At 37.4% G+C, this 22,346-nt stretch overlaps 3 protein-coding genes and 1 long non-coding RNA gene across 4 annotated transcripts; 3 read left to right on the forward strand and 1 right to left on the reverse strand.

The window, feature by feature from the left end:
• Positions 1 to 3,380: 3,380 nt before the first annotated feature.
• LOC112574937 lies at positions 3,381 to 4,628 on the forward strand. The gene is made up of 3 exons (XR_003101524.1): positions 3,381 to 3,486; positions 3,843 to 4,075; positions 4,483 to 4,628. It is a non-coding gene; the product is annotated as an uncharacterized LOC112574937 (long non-coding RNA).
• A 2,762-nt stretch (positions 4,629 to 7,390) lies between these two features.
• On the forward strand, positions 7,391 to 11,179 carry LOC112574933 (vesicle-associated membrane protein 4-like). Its single transcript, XM_025256316.1, has 8 exons — positions 7,391 to 7,472; positions 8,405 to 8,492; positions 8,909 to 8,955; positions 9,132 to 9,182; positions 9,555 to 9,655; positions 9,980 to 10,059; positions 10,300 to 10,351; positions 10,766 to 11,179. Exons 2-8 carry the CDS (start codon positions 8,427 to 8,429, stop codon positions 10,819 to 10,821), a joined length of 453 nt encoding a protein of 150 aa, XP_025112101.1. The 5' UTR covers positions 7,391 to 7,472; positions 8,405 to 8,426; the 3' UTR covers positions 10,822 to 11,179.
• Positions 11,068 to 19,242, reverse strand: LOC112574926 (argininosuccinate synthase-like). The gene is made up of 14 exons (XM_025256306.1): positions 19,058 to 19,242; positions 17,976 to 18,100; positions 17,569 to 17,637; positions 15,443 to 15,567; positions 14,844 to 14,964; positions 14,157 to 14,231; positions 13,807 to 13,877; positions 13,367 to 13,488; positions 13,043 to 13,127; positions 12,779 to 12,917; positions 12,222 to 12,279; positions 11,945 to 12,101; positions 11,558 to 11,623; positions 11,068 to 11,439 (listed from the first exon to the last, which is right to left on the reverse strand). The coding sequence occupies exons 2-14, from the start codon at positions 18,090 to 18,092 to the stop codon at positions 11,400 to 11,402; spliced, it is 1,245 nt and encodes a 414-aa protein (XP_025112091.1). The 5' UTR covers positions 18,093 to 18,100; positions 19,058 to 19,242; the 3' UTR covers positions 11,068 to 11,399.
• A 563-nt stretch (positions 19,243 to 19,805) lies between these two features.
• On the forward strand, positions 19,806 to 22,023 carry LOC112574931 (complement C1q-like protein 4). The gene is made up of 3 exons (XM_025256314.1): positions 19,806 to 20,096; positions 20,903 to 21,025; positions 21,734 to 22,023. The coding sequence occupies exons 1-3, from the start codon at positions 19,916 to 19,918 to the stop codon at positions 21,994 to 21,996; spliced, it is 567 nt and encodes a 188-aa protein (XP_025112099.1). The 5' UTR covers positions 19,806 to 19,915; the 3' UTR covers positions 21,997 to 22,023.
• Positions 22,024 to 22,346: the final 323 nt, after the last annotated feature.

Consider the following 22,346-nt stretch of genomic DNA (forward strand, 5'->3'; position numbering starts at 1 on the left):
GCAGGTAGTAGTAATTTATTCATTGACACTGGCCAAGGAATGATTTTATGTAGTCCATGAAGTTCGAATCACTTGGAACTCGTTCATTTTTATTTTTGCCTTCAGTATAGACCATCGTCGAGTGCAGATAGTATAAAGTTTTTCTTCTGCATTGTTATTTGTTATTTAAACAATTTAAAAACGCAAACTGGAAGCATTCACGGGGATCTCAGTACATCGATGTCTCGGTAAAACACAACGAGGGCTAACAGACGGATCTCTAGCAGTCACATACCACCGGAAACGTGTGTGTTGCACATTTGCTTTAAGCTTTTCCTTTATACAACTATAAAACAAGAAATAATTTATTTAAAAACAACACCACGTCACATCGTTCGTCTATTAAATCATGCTTCATGTCTCTGTGTTATCAAGAAACCATTTTTGTAGAATACAGGTACTGAGAGTAATTCAACGAACGAATAGCCTGCTAGTTGATTTTTCTATCTTCTAACGCAGTGCGATGCCTGTCACCAAAGGGTGTTTCACCATGGTGACTATGGAACGTTGCTATGCGGTCATTGTCTCTACAACTGCATACACAAGTCATCGGTAAGTAAAGAAAGCGCAAAGGGAATGAGAGCAGTAATTGTCATCATTAATCAATGTATTATATTATGAAAACTTGGGTTTTATTGCTATATTGCTAAACAAACAGAATGAGACTAATAATTAAAGCAGGACTAGATGACAAAGAACTGACAAATAAATACTTGTCTTTGTAGGTATACTAAATTAACAGACTAATACGACCATTATTTAGTGCTTCAGACCACTGCTAAACAAACATTGACCGATCTGAAGATTCAGTGTTGCTACGAAGATAACGCATTCCAACGACTACAACGTCTCTTCCAGCACTATTTCGGTAATTGTAGATAGGAGCATGAGTCTCTCGTCCCACTTTTCTATTATCGAAATAACAACTTATTTCTACAATTAACAGGACGACTTCCCTTTTTATCTAACATTCTCAAATTTTTCTAGCAATTAACAGACGATATTTTGTCTCTCTGGTAGGTCAAACCTCGTAATTGACCAAGTTCACAAAAACGTTCCCCCTGGTATGTGCGACTAACTTCTACAAGCAGTGTGTACCTGAACAACACCCTGTACATCATCATGTCCTATTCCGACCACCGATGTTTTCTATTTTTTAGTAACGAGAGTGGTCATACAGAGCAGCACTTCATTAAAAAAACCGTGAAAAAAGTCCAGATAACCATTGTCTATTGCCGATATAACCCTAGTTTGCTGGCACGGAATTAAACACAAATAAACAAAAACAAAACTAATGCTCTAAAATATAAATCATGTTTATCAAATACCAATATGTTATTTCCTCTCTCTCTCTCTTTCTTCTTCCATTCTTCTCTCTTTCTCTTTAAGTAGTATACCATTTTTTGTATCGATGTTTACATGGATAGCTAGTGCTCTTTATGTAAATGTGATGAAATCACTGTGTTTAGTCACGTGGATGCTCCAACTACAATGTTCCCTGGCGTTCGATCGCGGAGAGAGCTTGCGGCGCTCACCGCGAGGCGCGACGTGACTGGGGACGGTTCCTCCTCCACAGAGTAAGCAGAACTCAAAACCAGGTGAGTAGGTGGAAGTTAGACAAGGTGTCTGTAATCCTCGGATTTTATGTGCGAGGAGTGAAGAAAAGAAAGAAGCTAATTATTCTAGTGAGTCGTTTTAGGTCCTGTCTGTCTCGTGTTCATGGTGTCTTGTGTCTGAGTCTGTGTGCGTCATTTGTCCCACGTCGCTGTGAAGCAGAAAATGACGTCATATATAAAGAAAGCGTTCTTCTCAAATGGCCAACTAAGTGGGAAACAACCGTCTTCGTCCGCATCTTCTTTTAACTCTTCAGTTGTGCCTCTTTCAAATCAATCTAATCTCTTCATCGTCATCCTCGTCGTCATCTGCGGGGGGGGGTACTGTCGAGCGTTCTGTGTGTTTGTGATGTAATATGTTATGCCTCAGGGTAGTGGTTACGCTTCGTCAAATTACAATGATGCTATTGGGGTTTGATAGAGTGATGTGAGAGGAGGATGGTGGATGATGAGGATTGGTTGATGATGCAGGGGTGGATGGATGATGTGGATGATGATGAACATATGCGCACTGTATGATGCAATGTGATATGAACATGCAAATGTCCTGATGACACAATGATAGGAAGGGTAACGTTCAGTATGGGTGTGATAACTGTGTAGCGTTAATATGCCGTACTGTGTCCATACCATTGCTGACTTAACGAGAGACATATATGTTAGAATAGATTGAGTAGGATGCGATTATGAAACATGCGTTCATCATCAACAATATAAATTAACTCACAATATTCGAAGAGGCTATACATTTTATATTTTGTTCTCCAGGTTGGATTCTTTTCGATACTCACTTCTGCTACTGCAGGGGAGCAACCCTCCACAGACTCGCCCTTTGACCTACCCCTCTCCGCTGTCAAAACTTCACTGGAGAGGAGAAGAAAGCGTCAGATATTTGGACTTCGATTTGATTTAAGCTGGCAGGAATTATACGTAGAAGGATTAATTACAAAAAGTAAATGAAACATAGAATATTAAATTATTTCTTGTTTTACATTTGTGCATGTAACAGTAACTGAAAGTTTAGATTACTGCATCGGAACACAATTAGATTAACTTGAACCAATCTATTTCTTTTATTAGTTGGTCATCAGTCGTATCTGAAACTGGCTTCGCTAAGCGATGTTCAGAACCAAATGAGTGTATATTTCCAAGAAACATTAAGACAACAAAATTGCAGGTTTTAAGTTCTCGATGGAGTTTATATGTCCAGATCAGTTCAGACTAAGAGCCCTCCTGAAGTAACTGTGTCCCCCAACACTCGATGTTAGAGTAGAACCTAAATAGGTCCAAAGTCATTTATAAGGAGACACCTTTATACATATGTACCCTATAATGATTGTATTGTATTGAAAGATTATCACGGAAAAGCTAGGGAAAAGTGAGAATAATGAAACAAGAAACCTTTTGACAACGCGCAGAGCACGATGTTGAATAAAGTACGACTTCAATCGAAGTAATCATGAATTTACGAATTCTAATATCTCTTAGAAATATTTAGGATAAAAGAACTGAGTGATTATGGAAAAGGCTTTGTTTAAACAATACTGAGAAGTATTATCAATGCTCGATGTATGTTGTATAAAGAATCAGATATATTTTGAATTGTGAAGGAAAGATCAAGATTGACATTGACTCTAACAGCTTATTTTTTAGGAGGAGTTCCAGTCGTGCACTCTTCGGGTGACATTCCGCACTTTACAGGAAGTAAAAGCTCCTTTCGAGAATGCCGCCATGTCTCCAGTCCGACAGGCTGGTCTCAACTTGATAAAGGACCCACAAGAGTTTCTCACTCATTGTCCTGTAAAGACACTATGGCGACAAAAGCTACAGACTGGTCAGTGTAAACTAAATTTCATGTTATCTCCTTTTTACCTGACAAGCATACTTCTCTGGAAAGATCACTACGTGAAAATTGTAAATTAAAATAGTAAAATACAAAATATACAGCAAGAAATTAAACTGTATACAGTTTTTCACGAGCTCGTAAAACAGAAATAGATGTTTATTAAAGACCAACCTGAATGGTTTTTCGTTTTGGTTTTGTTTTGTTTTGTTTTGTTCTTTTGTGAGATATTAAAAAGGACTGAACCTAAGGTCAAATCGTCTTTTGACGAGAACAAACTTTTATGTGTTGGATGCATTGTCTGTGAATGTTTTCTCATTTGTTAAGTGGTGCATGTATTTTTGCAGATGGCGTTGACGACAGAATGATGTTTGCTCAACTTCTCGCAAAGGCATTTGGTGTTGTATTAGATGGGACTTTGAGGAACACTTTGAGAAACACACGACCTGCTGAGGAACACTTGTCCATAATCCAATGCTTCCAGCACACGTTCATTCAAAGAGTTGCTGCACTGAACCCAGAGACTTTCAGAAGTGAACCAATTGTGAGGATCCTTGCTGCGCAGAAGTCAAAATGACTGGTAAATGTATAATACATTCTTATACTTTTCTCACTTGCTAAAGCCACATTTGATCATTATAGAAATTATAGAAATTATTTTAGAAATAATTATTTCTAGAAAAATATTTTGATGATCACGGCCCACAATAAATAAAATTGAGCAAATTTTTAGATCTAGTAACAGAAATTTAGATGTTCTTGGAAACTTTAGTGCTACAGTACATTAAACTGGGTGCTGATATCATAGTCTTTAAAAGGAATTAAACGCAGTTCCATTCATGAGGCACCCGTAACTTGATAATCATTTTGACTTTCACTGCTATTTTGACGATGTCTTTTTTGCTATACATGGAGGATTGGTTATTCTGGGTTTATATCTCGTGTCAGGCACACTGTTCCTTTTCTGCGTGTGGTAATCGTTTACAGGGCCGACTGCTTGGCCGTGATGTAACTGCTGTCTCCATGTTGTCTACACGATCACTAATGGAAGCAGCTGAGGCAACAATGTCTGCAAATAGATGACTATGAAAATTTGCTACAAACCTTTGATTACAAAAGTAGCCTTTAGTAAAGAAGCCCGCTCAGTGCTTTAAACAACCGACGCAAAAGAAAATCCTTTTGTAGCGGAAATGGATACTGGTCTACACAAAGTGAACACAAAGTTCCTGTGGCTGTATCTTGAATGAAGTAGAAGATAAATAAATGACTGAAAACTCCTTAAATTTTCTACTAAACTCCATACGTACTGCTTGTCGCTCCTGCAGATGATAATGTCACAAGAGTGCTCAGCAACACACAGATTGTAGAATTTAGTGGCGCAGGTCAGAATGAAGACTTTGTCCATTTTCGACAGGAAGGAGGCTCCATCTTCCACAACGGAAACAAAATTGTTTTCCGTAATTTAACGTGATCATTGTTATCTATTGTACATGTTTTTGTTTTTTGCTTTCATGCAGTAAAACTTTCCTCATAATTTGTCTTTTTAAATCAATACAAGTATGTTTGCCAGGATGACACAAGCTTCAAAATACCGTAAATAGTTTTAAAGAGGGGGTTGAAGTCGTTTTTCTCTTGGTCTTCATAAAGCACTAGGATGTTCAGGAAAAATAATTATAAAAAGTGAGTGCAACATCAATCTGTAACTAATTTAATTTTGGTTTTTTGACAAGTTTAAAGTAACAAACATTTGACGAGCTCCTGAAAAAACTGTATACAGTCTAGTTCTTTACATTTTCTGTTCTGCTATTTTAAATCAAAATTTTAAAGTAAAACTCATTCCAGAGAATAGTGTTTTTTCAGGTAAAAAAAACTAGATAACATAAAATTTACTTTACACTGACCGACCTGTAACTTTTGTCGTCACAATGTGCAACCATAACCAGAACTTATAACCAAATATTAGATCAGGTAACTTAATAAATCAATAACTAAACCTTTAAAAAAATTACACAAAGAACGTGGCCAACCATACAAATATGCCAGGTTTATAAGGACAAAATTAATATCAAAAAGAAAACTGAAGGTCCTTTATCAGTAGAAACTGATATAGTAAGTACCTAGAGCTAAAAAGAAGTCTAGACATACAGGATCCTGTAACCAGTACAATACACCACCACTGCGAACTTGCAAGGCTTCCTGGACAGCAAGAGCAAGTGACCACAACAGGAAAGAAAGGGCGCCAGCAGCAGTAAACACATCTACTCCACATATTTCCCCAGACCCCCCATATCATAGACAGTGCCAAATCCCCTTTAGGTGGAAGCACTTTTCCTTCCCAAAATTAAAAAGATCACCATCACTAAGCTCTGCTTAATGTAACGAATATTTAGTTGACCGCCCTCCCTTCCCCCCAGCCATTTTCTTGATTTTCGCACCACGTCTTCTTTTAGTCGATAGGATAATGACTCGAGGCGCTCGCAACAGGTTAAAACAAAGAACTGAAATGGGTTAGGCATTCATTAATGTATATCAGGTAGACATTTTATTTCAGTTAAGATATTCTTCACACGTCATAGGTTCTATATTCAGGGTGTATATGCCCCGTATAGTGCTTATAAGTTTGTCAATTTTTGGGGGTGGGTAAAATAAGGCCTTAAAAGTGATGTAGTGAAAATGTCTTATAAAAAAGGAAGGTGCTTATTAGTCCTTATGTTTTGTGTAAAGTGTGTTCACATTAATCCAGTGGCGTAGGAAGATGTTCGGTGTTGGGGGGGCAAACTCCCTGCTGACAGTGAACGGCGTTCGCACTCGCACATTTCGTAAAAAAGGATGGGGGGGGGGGTACTGCACGCACGCACGATCTGATCGTCAGAGGTGTTAGAGCCTCCACTTGCCTCAGGGCCCGCTTTTGTGACGGTGATGACAGTCTCCTCTCTACGTTCCCCTACCTTTCTTCAGTTCTTTGCTCTTTGTGATGAATTACGTCTCAAATATTGGGGGGGCAAAAGGATATTCCTGCCCCCCATGTATTTTCCTTGGGGGGCGGCTGCCCCCGCTGCCCCCCTGGTTCCTACGCCACTGTAATCTTCTCCTCATAGTCCTGTCACAATCTAGGGGACATAACTACTGCTGTCTTCAAAGGCCAGACTTTTGCTGTCCCTCATCAAAGAATGAGTCTGACTCAGGAGGGGAGAGGTGAGGATACTTGACAAGCAGGCCTGACGAAAAGGGGGAGGGTGCAGGGAGGTCTGGCGTACTCCGGCCTGCAGGGAGGGAAGTGGGGTTGACAGGTGAAGGGATGCATTGGTTAAGGGGAATAGGAAAGTGACCGAAAAACAAAATCTGTAATAAATGAATTAAAATGAGTGACAGATGACCTGTAGTTTTGTCAACACAGTACAAAAAACATTCTTGCATGGTCCTTAGAAAAGATTTCCAGGTCCTTGTTTTCAGTGTGGTCAGACCTGTGTGAACCTTGCATATCGTTGTAGAAATTTTTCAGAAAACTGGTTTTAACAACCTACAAACTCTATAATACATTGTCCGAAATCTCTTTCATTTTAGCTTTGCTATTTACTGCAGAGAATTTAAATTAACTTTGCATTATGAGCGATTGCTTTTCTTTTCTGCTGGGAACATTTAGTGTTTGCTCATTCGATCTCCCTTGCCACTCCGCCAGGTTGTCCATAACTGTTTTCTGAAGTAGAATTTGATTGTTCACCTCAATAGCCCTTTAAACTGTGTCATGGGATCAGTGTGTTTTACAAGTCCCTCGATATTTGTTTGAAAGTCTGAATTAAAGACTTCCATTAGGAGTGAGGTGGAGTTTCTCCAAGAAAATGGCTGCGTACCCTTGTCAACTCTCCATCGAGGAGCTATGGTGTTACATCCCTGAAGGCATTCTTCGGCAAAGAAGGAAGATTTATTTACACAAGGAAAAACAACACAAACCGTGTCGACGGGGAAGGAAAAATATTGTAAGTGACGGATTTCGCTATTGGATTTTATCGTAAATGTTAAATCATTTTACAGTATAGTATATAACGATCAGTTTATTGTTTTTATTTGTTAAAAACGTATGGCTTTCAATAAAATAATCGCTCGTGATGATGAGTTCAGTATCTATAATTATGAGCACGGATTCGATTTTGTAATGACGACTGAGACGTTTGTTATACAAAATTACTCAGCTTAGGCTTTCAAAGCAAGAGAAACATTTGAAGAAAGAATTTTATTTTATTTATTCTTATTTCACTTCAGCTGTGCAAACGTATAGCAATAAATGGTGCATGAGTGAGGATCAAACGCAGCACTAGCAGATGTGTCTGTGGGAAATACAAATATGTGCTGAACGCGTCCAAAGAATTTATACACCTTAACTTCATTAATTCTCAATGTCGATCTTTCTCCTTAAGTTTACCTTTCATAACTTTCTGTACACAGAGGTATTTATCAGTTGTAGAGGATCAGGGTTTACATTAACATATGCTGTAAAGTTTAGCTGTTTTTAAAAAAATATATATCATACTTCTGTGCAACAGCCCATATCACAATATGCAAATCACACAAAATCTGAGAAATGAGGTAGATTTACTGAAAGTACCTTTTTTTGGTTCACCAATGGAAAGATTTTTAAGGGTAAATAGATAACTAAATGGTTAAGGTACTGTCCCCTAAAGCTGGAGGTGCATACTTTATTGAGGTAACAAAACATAGCCAGTTTGATACCTGTGTTGTGCAATATACACATTCCAGTTGTCTCAGCTGTTAAATGGATTTTGGACCAACTGATTCTCCAAATTTCCCAGCAAAGTGTTAAAGAAATACCTTGACTTTTCTTTCTTGACTATTTAATTTATTATTTTAGATGTCTAATGTTTTTCCTGAAAAGATGTTACTTTAATTTCAGCAAGTGCATGTAAGGGTTCAACATGCCACCCAAGTTTGTTCGCAACCCAGGCACTTCTGAATATGCCTCTTCAGCAGAAATAGAAAGGGTATGATTGGGAAAGAGGGCTGTAGAAAAGAGATGTAATTAATGTTACTCGTTGGTCATTGTTTATTACTTACATTCATTCTTTTTTTTGTTTTCTTTTAAACTCTTGTATTTTATGCTACCATCAGTAAATTTTGATTTGAATTTTACTTGAAGTCAGCATGGAAGACTGTTGTAGGCTGAGATTTTAAACCTTGCAATCTTTCTTAAGTTGCTTCAATGCAAATCTTCTAAGACTGATATTTATCATTTACATTTTATTAAAAGGTAACAATTTTAAACTGGTCATAGGTTGTTTGCTTAGAATTAGAAGACATAATAATACCAAATATCTGTCGTGTATGATTTTATTTCTGCAATAGTTTAAACATTTTCAAGATATTTGTAATGCTCCATTTCCACACATATTTTTGTCAGAGAGCCCTTCTGGATGGAGATTCTGATGAAGAAGACTTTTTCCTAAAGTAAGTACATGATATGAAGTATGTAGAACAAGTGTTACTTGTTGGAAATAAAACTCTGGTCTTTGTTGAGAGAAAGAGAATCATTATAGACATAAAATGTTCCTCCATGGCCTAGCAGATTTCATTAAGCTAATCTGGATAAATCTCTATGTATTGTTCTATTTATTGTCTTACAGGGGGCCAAAGGTTCGCACAGGAAATTTACGGACAGATCCTAAGCTTTCACAGTAAGTTTTGTTCCCCATTCACAAATAAAAGCTAGGTACTTACTATACCACTGAATACATATCATACAACTTTTGAGGGAGGAAAGGAGTGAAGGGTATTGTGTGCCTAATTAAAAACTATGGCTCAATCATGAGAGCAGTATGCCTGATACAGGGACACCCATTCCCTAACAGTAGTTAGGAACTAGGAAGGGAGGGCACACATAAAAAAGTCAAGTTGCCTGATTTTCAGATCAGGAAATAGTAAATTTCAATCTTGCACAAACAAGGCTTTATTTATGGGGCAAAAAAACTGTGACCAAAAGCAGCTTTGAGTCATTGCCATTGTGGCTACAATAGTGTTATTTCATTTGACTTCATAAATTCTTGCAGGGTTAGAGGTCAGGTGGACGATGTGATGGGCATCATGAAGGACAATGTCGGCAAGGTGCTGGACCGAGGAGATCGCTTAGAAGATTTACAGGACAAGTCAGGTACTCTGGTGTCACACAGATTACATAACCATCCTTAAAGGTCTTTCTCAGCTGCATGAATGTTTTTGCAAGACAGTTATAATATAAAGACTTTGCCGATTTACACCACCAAGCTTCTAACCCTGCAGACAATTTACTAGCCATGGACATGAAGCTGAGGAAGATCCAGCTGCCAGCTAAATTTTGTTTGCTTTTCCCCTGTTCTTTGTTGTGACAGATTGTTACTTTTAGCTGTCATAATAGGTTTTGATTTAATTAGACCAGTTTATATATGTAGTGTGCAGCATATGCAAATGTATGTTGTTAACTCATTCTTTTTTTCAGATAATCTAGCCAGCAATGCAGACATGTTTAGAAGTCGTTCCAGGAATCTGCACCACACAATGTGGTGGAAGAATTGCAGAGTGAGTTTAAGTTTTTGATGTAGGGACTTAATCTAGCTTTATTAATCAGGAAGATTGTATTGAGCAAAATCATGAAACATTTAAATAATTTATTTACTATTGTGCCAGTTTCAGCTGTAATTTTTTCCTGTTTTCTATCACATATGCTTCTTCATTCCAGACTATTAGAGGAACAGAGATGGATTCTTGAAAGCAATTTTGTGTTTAAAAAAAATCATATAAATTGTTGCTGTTTTTCAGATGAAGATTCTGGTTGCCATTGTCATTCTTATCATCATCCTAGTCATCTTGAGTAAGTATGATAATGTGTAGTGTTTTATTTATATATACACACACACTGCAATACATGGTGTTAGCATTAGGAAGAGTTTATACTGGGACTGTAATCATACTGTATTAACTCTTTACAGTTCAGGATTTCTCTTTTTACCTAAGCAGATATAGTTCTTCAACTACGTAAGCTTGAGTAGACTGTAGAGAGTTAAGTGATGCACCATCTATGGCACTGTGATAGTCCATATGACAAAGATACATAAAAGCATATTTTAGCTGTACAGAAACATCCAGTTTCCCCCACTTTGTCATAATCTATTTTTAAGATCTATGAAGAACCTGGAAAACATTTTTGCAAAAGAAATTTTGGCTTGAAATGACACGAATAAAAACTTTATGTAAATGAAAGTGTGGCAACATTTCCCTGTTGCAGTTCCCATCATCATCCACTACACCAGCCAGAAGGATGACAATAATCCTGGAAACTAACATACTTGTGAAGAAGCATTCCTTGTGACCTTTTCAGTCAGGTTTTTTTTTAATGTTGATCAGGCTGTACAGATTCCATAGTGAGGGACTTGATTTACTGTGATAAATGTGCTTATTGTTTTAGGGCTGACTGCATTGTATGCATGTATATATTTACTGCAGATTAAGCAGTTGATTAAGAGAACTGAGCTGTATATGATTTGTGTTTATAGTGCTTTCATATAATTTCCAAAAAGCAAGACAGAATGAATGTTTCATTCTTTATTTGCACTTGCTTTATGTGGGAAAAAATAAAATGTTTTGGTAGAATCAATGTGGAAGAGTTTGTAAAAATAAAAATTCCTTTACCAACACCAAATATGGATTTCTATAGTCTTTAGTGAGAGATTCACTCCCTTTGTCTACATTCATTAAGACTTTTTAGCTTTACATTTGGTTCAGAAGAGGAGGTCTGAGACAGTGTAATCTTAATAATATAGACACGAGTCTGTTACTGAAGAATGGATTGCAGTCATAAATCCTTTTTCTTTAGCTCTTGCAGCTGTATGCTGAAAGTAGACTGATAGTTCTTGAAATCCTCAGTTGGAATTAGAACGAAGTCGGGCATACTCTTGCAGCCTGTGAAACAGCAATATTAGTTTTATTCACTTCCATGTTCATGGAGTAAATTGTGCAAAATCCATGTACAGATGTCATTCTTTTCTTATTTATAAAAAACAGAGAAAATGTTACCCACCTGAGTGCATTGATTTTAATAAAGCCTCCTGCATCTCTTGGTTCGTAATCTCCTTGAACATTCATGCTGCATAAAGAGCATCACAATTATAACAATGTTATATTATATAATAAAATTGTTAATATATGTACATTTAATGACTAGCTTCCAGGCTTGCATGGGTTACCACCATCAGCTTAATTAGCTTAATGCATTCATAGCCCCAGCCCAATAAAAAGTAAGCCTTGCCAATAACAGTATTGTTTTTCCCTCAATAGTTTGAATGCTTATATACAGCTCTTAACGATCAAACTTCACTGAGAAAATCCCAGCAGTAGTTTAGCATTGTATAGCTGTCTGGGTGCATGATAATGACTACACATGCTGCAATCTAAAAGTTAGCCTCACCTGACTAGCTCTTCATTATACAGCGAGAATGGTGACTTGCGACCCATGATGTAGACCCCACCTTTGTAGAGTTTGATGCGAACAGTCCCAGTCACCCATTCCTGACTCTTGCTGATGCAAAAACGTGTAAATTCACATTCAGGGCTGAACCAGAAACCTGTCAAAAAGTGAAGAGAGGGGGGAAAATGTTTGATCTTCTCAGCTTGTTTCCATTAACTGTAATTTATTTCTCTCTGAATAAGCTGTAGTCACTAGTGATTATCATATCAAGACCCACCTTTATACACCTGGTCTGAAAACTTGATATCCAGATCACGTTTGATTTTCCTTACTTCCTGAAAATACACAGAACAGTTAAAATTAAAAGATCTTTCAACGTTTCTGTGGAATGGAGAAACAGCTGTGCAAGGTACTATATTTTTTTTTTAATCACATTATACATCACACTTAATGCTCTTGATCAAAAAACTGATTATTGTTTACGCATCTTCAAAGTATAAAAGAATACTGTAAGTGTCAGTTCATCCATACATTTATATTCGTTGTCCAATATGAAAAGGCATCTGTAGCAATGTATTTAATATTTCAAGATAACTTTCTACATTTGTTTATAAATGGGTTTCATGGGGGTACTCCAATGTCAAGTCATAAGCAGACTAATATCTGGTATTTTCTATCATCAAACTATTAGCAGTGCATGCTGATGTGGAAAGGGAGTGAGGGAAAAGGAGTACCTCAACCCTCATGACAACAACCAGCTGAATATTATTCATTCAGCTCTTATACACAAAACCACCAACGTACAGACAGTTTAAATCTGATGTATTAACATACCCTATCCATAGTGAAGACTTCAATGTCAGTGTGTGCTTCAATGAGGATGGTGCCACCTGGTGTCTCATAGATTCCTCGAGACTTCATCCCAATAAAACGATTTTCCACTAGGTCAACACGTCCAATACCATGCTTCCCCCTTTAAAAAAGAAAAAAACTATACAAAAAAAACGATTTAAGGAAAACATAAACATGCACGTTATTTATCTATAAACAGAAGCTGATTTCTAGTGCAGATTAAAAGTGTAAATGACATTAACTTACCCTACTGTATTCAAGTAAACAAACAAGTCCAATGGTTCTGTCTTTTCTGTACCATCATCAATGTTTTTAACACGCACTGGCACACCTGGGACAAGAAAAGTTCCTCAATTGTTTCACAGCTAGATCGTTATCATCAATTATTAAAAGGGACAAATAATCACATCTCTCAGTAACTTAATAAAAATATAAAGTTGTCATGAAACGAGAAATGGTTTCAGATATTACCAGAAATATGTTACCCAACTTATTCATTCGTCGTACATTACCATTCACTTATTTTTTAATCTTCTTTTAGGTATCATGCAAAAGAGCAGATTTACATACCTTTCTCAAATTCGATTTCAATTATCTCAGGCTTATCAGGTGCATTCTCTGGGTCCTGTGTCATGTTGAACAGGCCGTCAGGTGCTGGGTTATAGGGGTTCTCAAGGACTCCACTCTCATAGCTATGCAGATGCCATGCACACACATATACACCCCCAAAATGAAATATGGGGCATACATCTAGCTTCACTGATGTGGTGAACAATGGTCAGAGTTTTGATCAGTTGCATTGATAAGCGAAGGTGAAATATAAGAAGATAATTTATTTGTGAAAACAAAACTCAGCATAAAATTTAATATTTTAGTTCTTAATATATTATTTATGCTTACTGCACCCACTTAAAAATGTGTTTCATGTGAAATCAGTATTTTATAATAAGCTTTCTTATTATATCACTATTCTAACTCCAAGACCTTACGTAACATCATACGACACTTACCTTATGTGCATCAGATTGGCATCCATGCTCCATGGTGCTTTGGGTGTCACAGGTAAGGGTATACCATGTAACTGTTCATGCATGCACACACACACACAGAAAAGTGAAATAGTTCAAGCAGCTCATTCAAAATGCATCCTTATTGCCCTATTACACATAACAGCAAGCTCAGCAGCATCAAAAGACAATTTTTTTCAGAGGTGATTTCACTCACAGTCATAAAGGTTTAATTTAAGAAGAAAATGTGCTTGACATCTATGCAGGCTACTTCTGGCTCTGGAGCACAAAAGAAACAGTTAACAAACTTTTTACTTGAGCACAGTACTTACACCTGATACAGCACATCTTACCTTGGCATATTCAAACAGCTCAGTTCGTCCTGGAAAACGCTTATAAAATTCAGGTTCTCGCCATGGTGAAATGACCTGAACATAGGATATCCAACTATACTTTGCATGCACGTCATTAACTTCATTGCTTAAGATATCTTTCCCTCCATTAGTCTGCTAAAAATCTCTTCCACATTTGAGATATACAAAGCATTTAAATATAAAACTTGATTATGATAATAATAATGATGAGAAAAGATCCTAGTTTTTGCTCTCTTCTTAATACAGCTATAACTCCAAAGGATACATAGTTAATTTCCAAACACAACAAAGCATAAAATAACAAACAGTTCAATGTTAACCCTCACATAAAGAGGTAGCTAGCCTTTTTCCCCAAAATTAAATGGATCCAATCTTACATTTTAACCAAAACACAAAATTTGAATGTTTTCGCTGCATTTATTAGTCATGCAGTCATGTTTTTCTCAAGATGACATTGTGAAATATTATTGAAAGTTTTGTCTTTAAGTGTTAAACTGTATGATACAAAATGGAAACAGACACCTTATAAAAAAAAAGCATTCTTTATTATTTATCTTTATCTTTATCTTTTTTTTGTATGGCATAAAAACAGCTTTAATCTTGCATCAACATTTTTTTTAAATGTTATTAGTGATTATAAAGAATCAGCAAAAGCAAGTTTTGAACCTTGATTCCTGGATGCAGTGCATAGGATGTGAGCTCAAAACGGATCTGGTCATTGCCTTTGCCTGTGGCTCCATGCGACACATATTGTGCTCCTTCATCTTTTGCAATTTGCACCATCGCCCTGTTGCATCCATGAAACTCAAGCTATCAGTAAGTCCATTCTGTTCAATATTAGACAACTGCATGTAAAGAAAACATAAATACTCATATACTCCTCTGACTGATAGTGAAAGCTTATGTTATTATGATGATCCACCTAATATAAATTTGTTGATATAAAAAGAGCTCGCAGTTTTATTGAATTTCTAGTCCTGCCTGTGGTTGCCTTGGCAGGACCAGACATTTCCCACCCCTGCATTTAAACCATTCTGAGAAAGGAATTTTATTCGTAATAAAAAAATTGGAGAGAAGTTTGAACATATTTGTTTCACGTAACAAATTTGAAATGAAATACACGTGACTAGCACCAAAATCTCTCTCATTAAATGTAACAAATGTAACTCCTTCCTAATCTGTTCTTCTCCTCTCCACTGTAGAGTTGTACCAAAGTGGAAATAAAAGTACAATTTTTTAATAGAAACATGCACAGAGTAACAAACCGTGCAATGAGAGGCCTGGCAAGGGAGGTACCCAGAAGGTAGCGATCTTCATATTTGGCATTCGCTTGGATTGCTGGCCAAATGAACTCTTCTACAAATTCACGTCGAAGATCAGGTATCACTACCTGTCGACATAACCAGCTAAACTGATTATCCTGTATCAAAGACTGCATGCCTCCAATGAAAAGATATGCCAACTAAAAAGATTTTTCAAGTAATATTTGTGTCGTCTACTTTGGACTGTACCAAACAGTGTGGCTGACAATAAGAAACTTGTTTTGCTTTTGGAAAGTTTAAGCTTCCTTTGTGATTTTGTGTGTGAAAGACAGCTATGGGTCCAGGATAGATTAGTGATTCCAGATTGGATATCTAAATGGAAAATGTTTATACTAGCTTAATTAAGATAAAAGATTAGCTGGCTATTGTTAGTGCAAATGTTCTGATGATATCATAGCTGGAGATGCTACAATAGTATGAGAGAAGGACTGAGTGTGCTGCAAAATAGAAAAAAAAAATGTTGGAAAAGGCTCAAACAATTCAGGTATTGTTGATTCAGCTATTAATAATACTTTGTTTACCCAGCCTGTCATATGCCATATGGCACCTGTTTGTGGAGTCAGGCTGCCATTACCAAATAATGCAAATCTGCATCTCATGTTTTATTTGATTATTGGTTCTCAGGTCAGGAAATAAAGTATATGAATTGAATAAGCAAAACTCAAATTTTTAAAACCTTTAAAAGGTCACAAACCAAAATCTGACTGAACAAGCACTTATATTCACTTGCATCATTTGGATTCTGCATAATGAAAAAATGAACAAGCAATCAGTTGTGTGTTGTTGCTGAAATATCTTTCCCTGATGTTTTTTCGTCAAGCTTCTTATGTGACCAAGTCTTCATTAGATTTCCCCACCATGACACACATGATGCTCAGTAATGCTATTGAGCAAGATTTGTTGACAATTGACTGGCGATTCAGACTGCAGAATTAGTTTCTTTCCCCACATTTGTAGTCTGAAGAGAATCTTGCAAATAAAAACTGATTTTATCTTTCCTGGTCAGCAAGAGCAATGCCTCTTCTGAAAGCCATCAATACAGCTATCGACAGACTCAATGTTCTCATCAGTATTCTTCTAATAATCCATATCTGACAAGTGCCTAATCCTAGCTCTGGAGTCTCCATTGATTTTTGTTCCAGCACAAACACCCGGCAGCCCACATATTGCCCAGTGGCATAGGAACCAGAGGGGCAAACACCCCCTCAAAAAAAAATTAAAAAAATGAGGAGACAAGAATGTGAAAGTCAGCATGGATTTTGCTACAAAACCCTCCAGCTCCCCAAAGCTGAGCATCTTTCAACACCATATGAATTTTAAGAATAGAACTTTAATCATGATCAAGTAAAATTTGGTCAGCATTGCACCATAAGTCAAAAATATTTCTTAAGAGCTTAATGTCAAAAAGCACATGCATAGCAATGTAGCTTTATAACAAGATTATACATAACAATGGATAGCTGATAATAAAACCTATTTTTTTTTAAGAACAAAGATTAAAATCATGATGCTCACTAAGCACTTTAAAAATAACTGTAGCAGGTTTGAGATATTATATCTCATGTTCCCTTTTCTTTGGCACCAGCTAATCTCACTCTAAACATTTTAAAAAGCAAAAGAAGAATAATATTAAGTACAAATATTTGAACATGTATTTTTTCAAAAGTTATGGTCAACAAAGACTATCTGTTCAAACTAAACCATTTAAATTTTTAAGCAATGACAATGACACATGTCATTTGATGATACAGTAGTGCATCAGCATATATAAAATTCTCTTTGTCAGAAGTGCTGCTTATCAAATGTGTTTCATGGTCTGGTGGCATACAATAAAGTGCGTGTTCCAATACCATGAGGTTTGACTGTCATGTTTCAGATCCCATCTCATGCATGCTACTATTTCAATGCGGCACCTGTTTACATGGATGACTGACTCAATGTAAATTCCCTGTTTCACCCCCTACACACAACCTCCCAATCTATGGTTAGTTACTTTAGTTTAAAAAAAAACATGTTTACAGGTGCCCCTTACCAAATGACATGTAATAATGTAGGCAAGTTTCATTTACCTTGCATGCTCCAAATTTCAATGCTTTTGCTTTCACTGCTTCAAAATCCTCTTCTTGCCCAATATTTGCCTAGTTTCCAAAAACAAATATATCAAAGAATAACCGACTATATTATGTCAGTGTGTATGTATATATATGGGGTATAAATAAATTTATATACATGTGAATGAATGGGGTACAAGTACAACCTTTAAAATTTTGTTTACATGTATGAGTGTGTGTGTGGATGAGTGACCCAAGGTATAAATACAATCTTTGAAATTTTGGCTTTTTTGTTTAAAAAAAATCAACCCAATTAAAAAAAAAAATCATCAATTGTCAATGCCAGTGTACAAACAATAGAACCCTCGGTTTCCCATCAACAGACTGACTTAATGTTAAGGACATTTTATAAGATCACAACTCACCAAGTAAGCAACAACCTCATATCCTTGCTCCACAAACCACACCAAAATGGTGGATGTATCAAGACCACCGCTATAAGCCAGCACTACTTTGCCTTTACCATGCATTCCCTCTGCCATGCTGATGCCTAAGAGGAAAATTACACTTTATATTTTGCAATGATACTATAGAAAACTTGAAGACAGTTTGGTGTTAAATATGTCAAGAAAGCACTTTTGAAACTGAGCACACAAACTACTGAGCCAGTGTATGATGTCTGTACACCATGCAGTGACCCAGAGCACATTGGTAAGGTGAGACAGTTGAGTGTGCCGCAATTCTAATTTTATCAACTTCTCTCTCTTGAACCACTTACTTTGTACTTTTGTATACATGTTCTTAAAAGCACAAAAATACATGGTTAGACTTGGCTGTACAGATGATTAAATATTTAAATGTTATACAGCATGTTAAAATATGACTATACAGCTCAAACATCATAATGCCCCAGCCCACCCATTAACTGTTGCTGAATCAAAATAATATGAAAATCTTCATGAAAACATCAAAAAACCAATTTAAACAATTCTCTTTAGTACTCAATCATTCATTAACCATTCGCATTGCACATATCGTGCTGGCAAAACATTGACACTTACAAAAAAACACACACACACACACACATATAACACACACACACACATATAGACATATAAAACACACACACACATATATAACACGTGTGTCAGCGTTTACCCAATACTCACCAAGACACATACACTCGATGATGTGTCTCGCTCTGTATACCATGAATATCGCTATATAGTATGTGTATCGCGATATATACTATGTGCATTGTGTTATATACTATGTGCATCTTGCTATATACCATGTGTACGCGCTATATACTATGTGCATCTTGCTATATACTATGTGCATCGTGTTATATACTATGTGCATATTGCTGTATACCATGTGTATCGCATTATATACGATGTGTATCGCGCTTATACCATGTGTACACGCTCTTCGCTTCTAAGACGATGATGCAAGCAAGCGGCATTCCGATGCGAAACGGCGATATAAGATAATAATAGCACTTTACCTTTTTTCTCTCACTTTAAACGTATACAAATCACACTTCCTTTCTGCAGAAGCCGCCAGACAGCGTGGACAGCGAGGTGCACACAGACTACCGATGTGTCCGACTCGCGCCTTGACAGTCCGAGTCGCCCAGCCTCTTAGTTATGGCAACCCACAGGTAGCATAACTCCGGATCTCGCTCATTTCCAGAAGTCACGCGAATGTGAGTGTTAGGGGTTGAGGGTATGAATTGCATGATTATATGATACGAAACGACATAACAGATGCCCATGACGAAAAAAAAATAGTACAATAGACAGAAAAGAAAACATTAAAATATATACATATACGTTATACAAACTTTATTCAACATAAAAAAAGTAACAAAGCAATTGAAGTTTGAAACTATCAAATATGTACATATGCATACATATACATACAATAAAAAAACAAATCACGTACACCCCTATTTTCACATGACCATCGCACCATACGATATATGGCACAGGTAAAGTTTAAATTATAGCATACAGCGAGAACTGTATACCAATGGCTATAGTCGCGATGTTTCCGCAGACAAATGTCTGATTATGCTTGGTCTATGAAGATGAAAAGTTTGTCTAAAGGACAGGTGATCTAGCTGTTTATCTGTCTAGACGACGATTTCCCTTTCCACCCCTATGAGCGTCCTATATAGATGTCTTATCTCTTTAGATACAATGCACAGAGGGGGTAAAAGTTGCTGACGTTTCCGAAATGTTCTTGTGGCACGTGACAGTAGACATTATCTACCTGCCAAGTGCATTGGGCTTAGATTTGGGTGGGGCCCGTCGACGACGGAAAAAGCATTTTGTCATCGACAAGTGAAACGAAAAGGAAGATGACTCGTCCTGGACTCGGGTTCATCCTGCTGCTGTCGTCGCTGCACGCCGTGGTGTTGGGGCGCTCGATCAGGCGTAGCGACGACCTCGACCCCCTGGAAACGCTGGTGGCCGCTCTGAGCCAGAAGATAAACAACCTCCAGGCACAGTTACAGGCTCTGGAAACCCAGCAACAAAATCGTAAGTGAGGACAGGGAAGGAGGAGATAGGTGGCAGTTGTTCATAAGATGACAATCTAAATTAACAGTAATTATGAGATTGTCGATCACCATTCTTGGTACTTCCTGCCTGGACTTTGACATCTTAGATTACCAATCAAGAAAAGCAGTTCTGAAGGATTCTTTACCCCATTACCAATCTAAGATAATATGATAAAATCCAAATGTAGCTATTGTTGAAAATTGGTCTTCTGTAACTGCAGCTTAACTGTGAAAAAGACATGCATCAGAGAGTATGATAATCTCGATTATGTGAGGTTAGTGTCGATAACATTGCAGATAACTGCTTTCGGCTGAGCTGTTAGTTATTCTTCGTCTTCTTTGGGATGCTTGGCAATTACATTTATTCAAGGGCACAAAATCGAGAATAGATAAGCAGCATATATCATCCTGCATGTAGAGAAACCGTGCAATGCTTGCGCCGTCAGAATTTTTAACAGCTGCTTGTCCTCGTTTCATGAAAAAAATGGCTGCAGATATAATTTTTAAAGATAGAAATATGATAGACATTGTTGTTGAATATTAAAAAAAGGTGCTCAGGGGTCTTGGGATCATATTTCACGATAGTTACATTTTTCAACATATGTATGTTGATCGATATGGTCTTAATACTCAAGAGTCTAGAGTAGAGGCTCCTTTAAAAAGCGACTGATGTGCAGAATCGATTCAGACATGAGGTCTGCATTCTGACAATCCCAATAAAAAGATAAAGAAAAAAGAACCTAGCCTGCTTTGTGATTTTCATTTGCGTTCCTTTCGACATTGCAGAACACGCTGTCTCCTTTTTCGCCCAATATTCTGACTACCATCACCCCAACCTGCAGGAGAACACGGTTCTCCGCTTTGATAACCCCATCAGCAACGTGGGTGGAGGCTACAATGCTGCCACAGGTATGTGTTTGCTCAGTCTCGTTCCCGCTTTTTACCTTTTCAGTCACTTTGATCTTTCACGCAATTTATTTTTCTTAATTGTAAGACCCGACATGGTCGAAGAACACCACACGAATCAATAGTCAAAATCCGCAATGTAAGTGGTCTACTCTCGGCTTGGAGTGACGGTCACATGCAAATCGTTTACATAGAGCGCGCGGGCAGTCGACGTGAAGTATACGTGTCTGTCCCGTCATGCACTCGTATATATGTCTTGTCTATCCTGTAATGAACATTACTTTGCATATCACTAAAAATTTACGTTATTGATAATCATGTCACTTATTAATATGTTGCTATGAAAAAAACTTATAGATTTACTGAAATCTGCGGTTGCCATGGCAGGCCGGATCCAATGATTTCGCGGATTGTATACAAGCATTTCCCACCCCTGATCGATTTATGAAGTGGAGAGCGTTTTGTATTGCTTTTCTTTTCCTGAACTCAACATACGTATTTACATTCGGTGAACGTGCAGACAACACATCGTGCTGCTGGTGCTGACAGTCGACGATTTCCTGAAAATTTACACTGTAATAATACCTTGTCCGATATGATGCACCACTTGTCTTTTCATGTAACTACCATTGTGTGTAAACGTTTCCAATTATGTTATAACTGCCCTTTGGAATCAGTAAAGTTGTCTATTCGTCACTTTTCTCATTTCAGGGCAGTTTACTGCGCCAGTGTCTGGTACCTACGTGTTCAACTTGAACGCACTCAGCGACAGCAAGATCTGGTTTAACATCTGCATCATGCACAACGGTCAGTGCGTGGCCCTCACACAGCTGACTACCGCGTCCTCCATCGGCGTGACGTTGGAACTACAAAAAGGAGACACCGTGTACGCTCTCAAGCGTGACGGGCCGGGTGTTACTATGTATGGGGTCAATCACACCACTTTCTCGGGCGCCCTAATTAACGCACATTAATTCTGCTGTTAAACACGCCAAGGTAAAAAAAACACAGGAAATGAACTATTGTGAGGCTCATTCATCCATGCTTTTCTTGTTTTCAAGGCGAGGACATTAATTTATAGGTTGTGAGAGTTTGGGTCAAGTGAATCTGTAAATTTAGTGCAAGTTGTAGGCCTACTGACTGTGATGTGGGAAAGGGAAAAAAATTCGCCTTCAGCATCAGGATGCAGATAAACGGCAGCACCCACAGTGTAGACAAACTCAGTATAGGTATTAAGGCAGGCGAATGTGTTTTGTGGGTGTTTCCTTGTAAACACTTAACTTTGTAGGGTAGGAGGGATAACTATAGTTATAGTATAAACATA

The sequence above is a fragment of the Pomacea canaliculata genome, linkage group LG11, assembly GCF_003073045.1.
Source record: "Pomacea canaliculata isolate SZHN2017 linkage group LG11, ASM307304v1, whole genome shotgun sequence".
In the NCBI taxonomy this organism is placed as follows: Eukaryota; Metazoa; Mollusca; class Gastropoda; order Architaenioglossa; family Ampullariidae; genus Pomacea; species Pomacea canaliculata.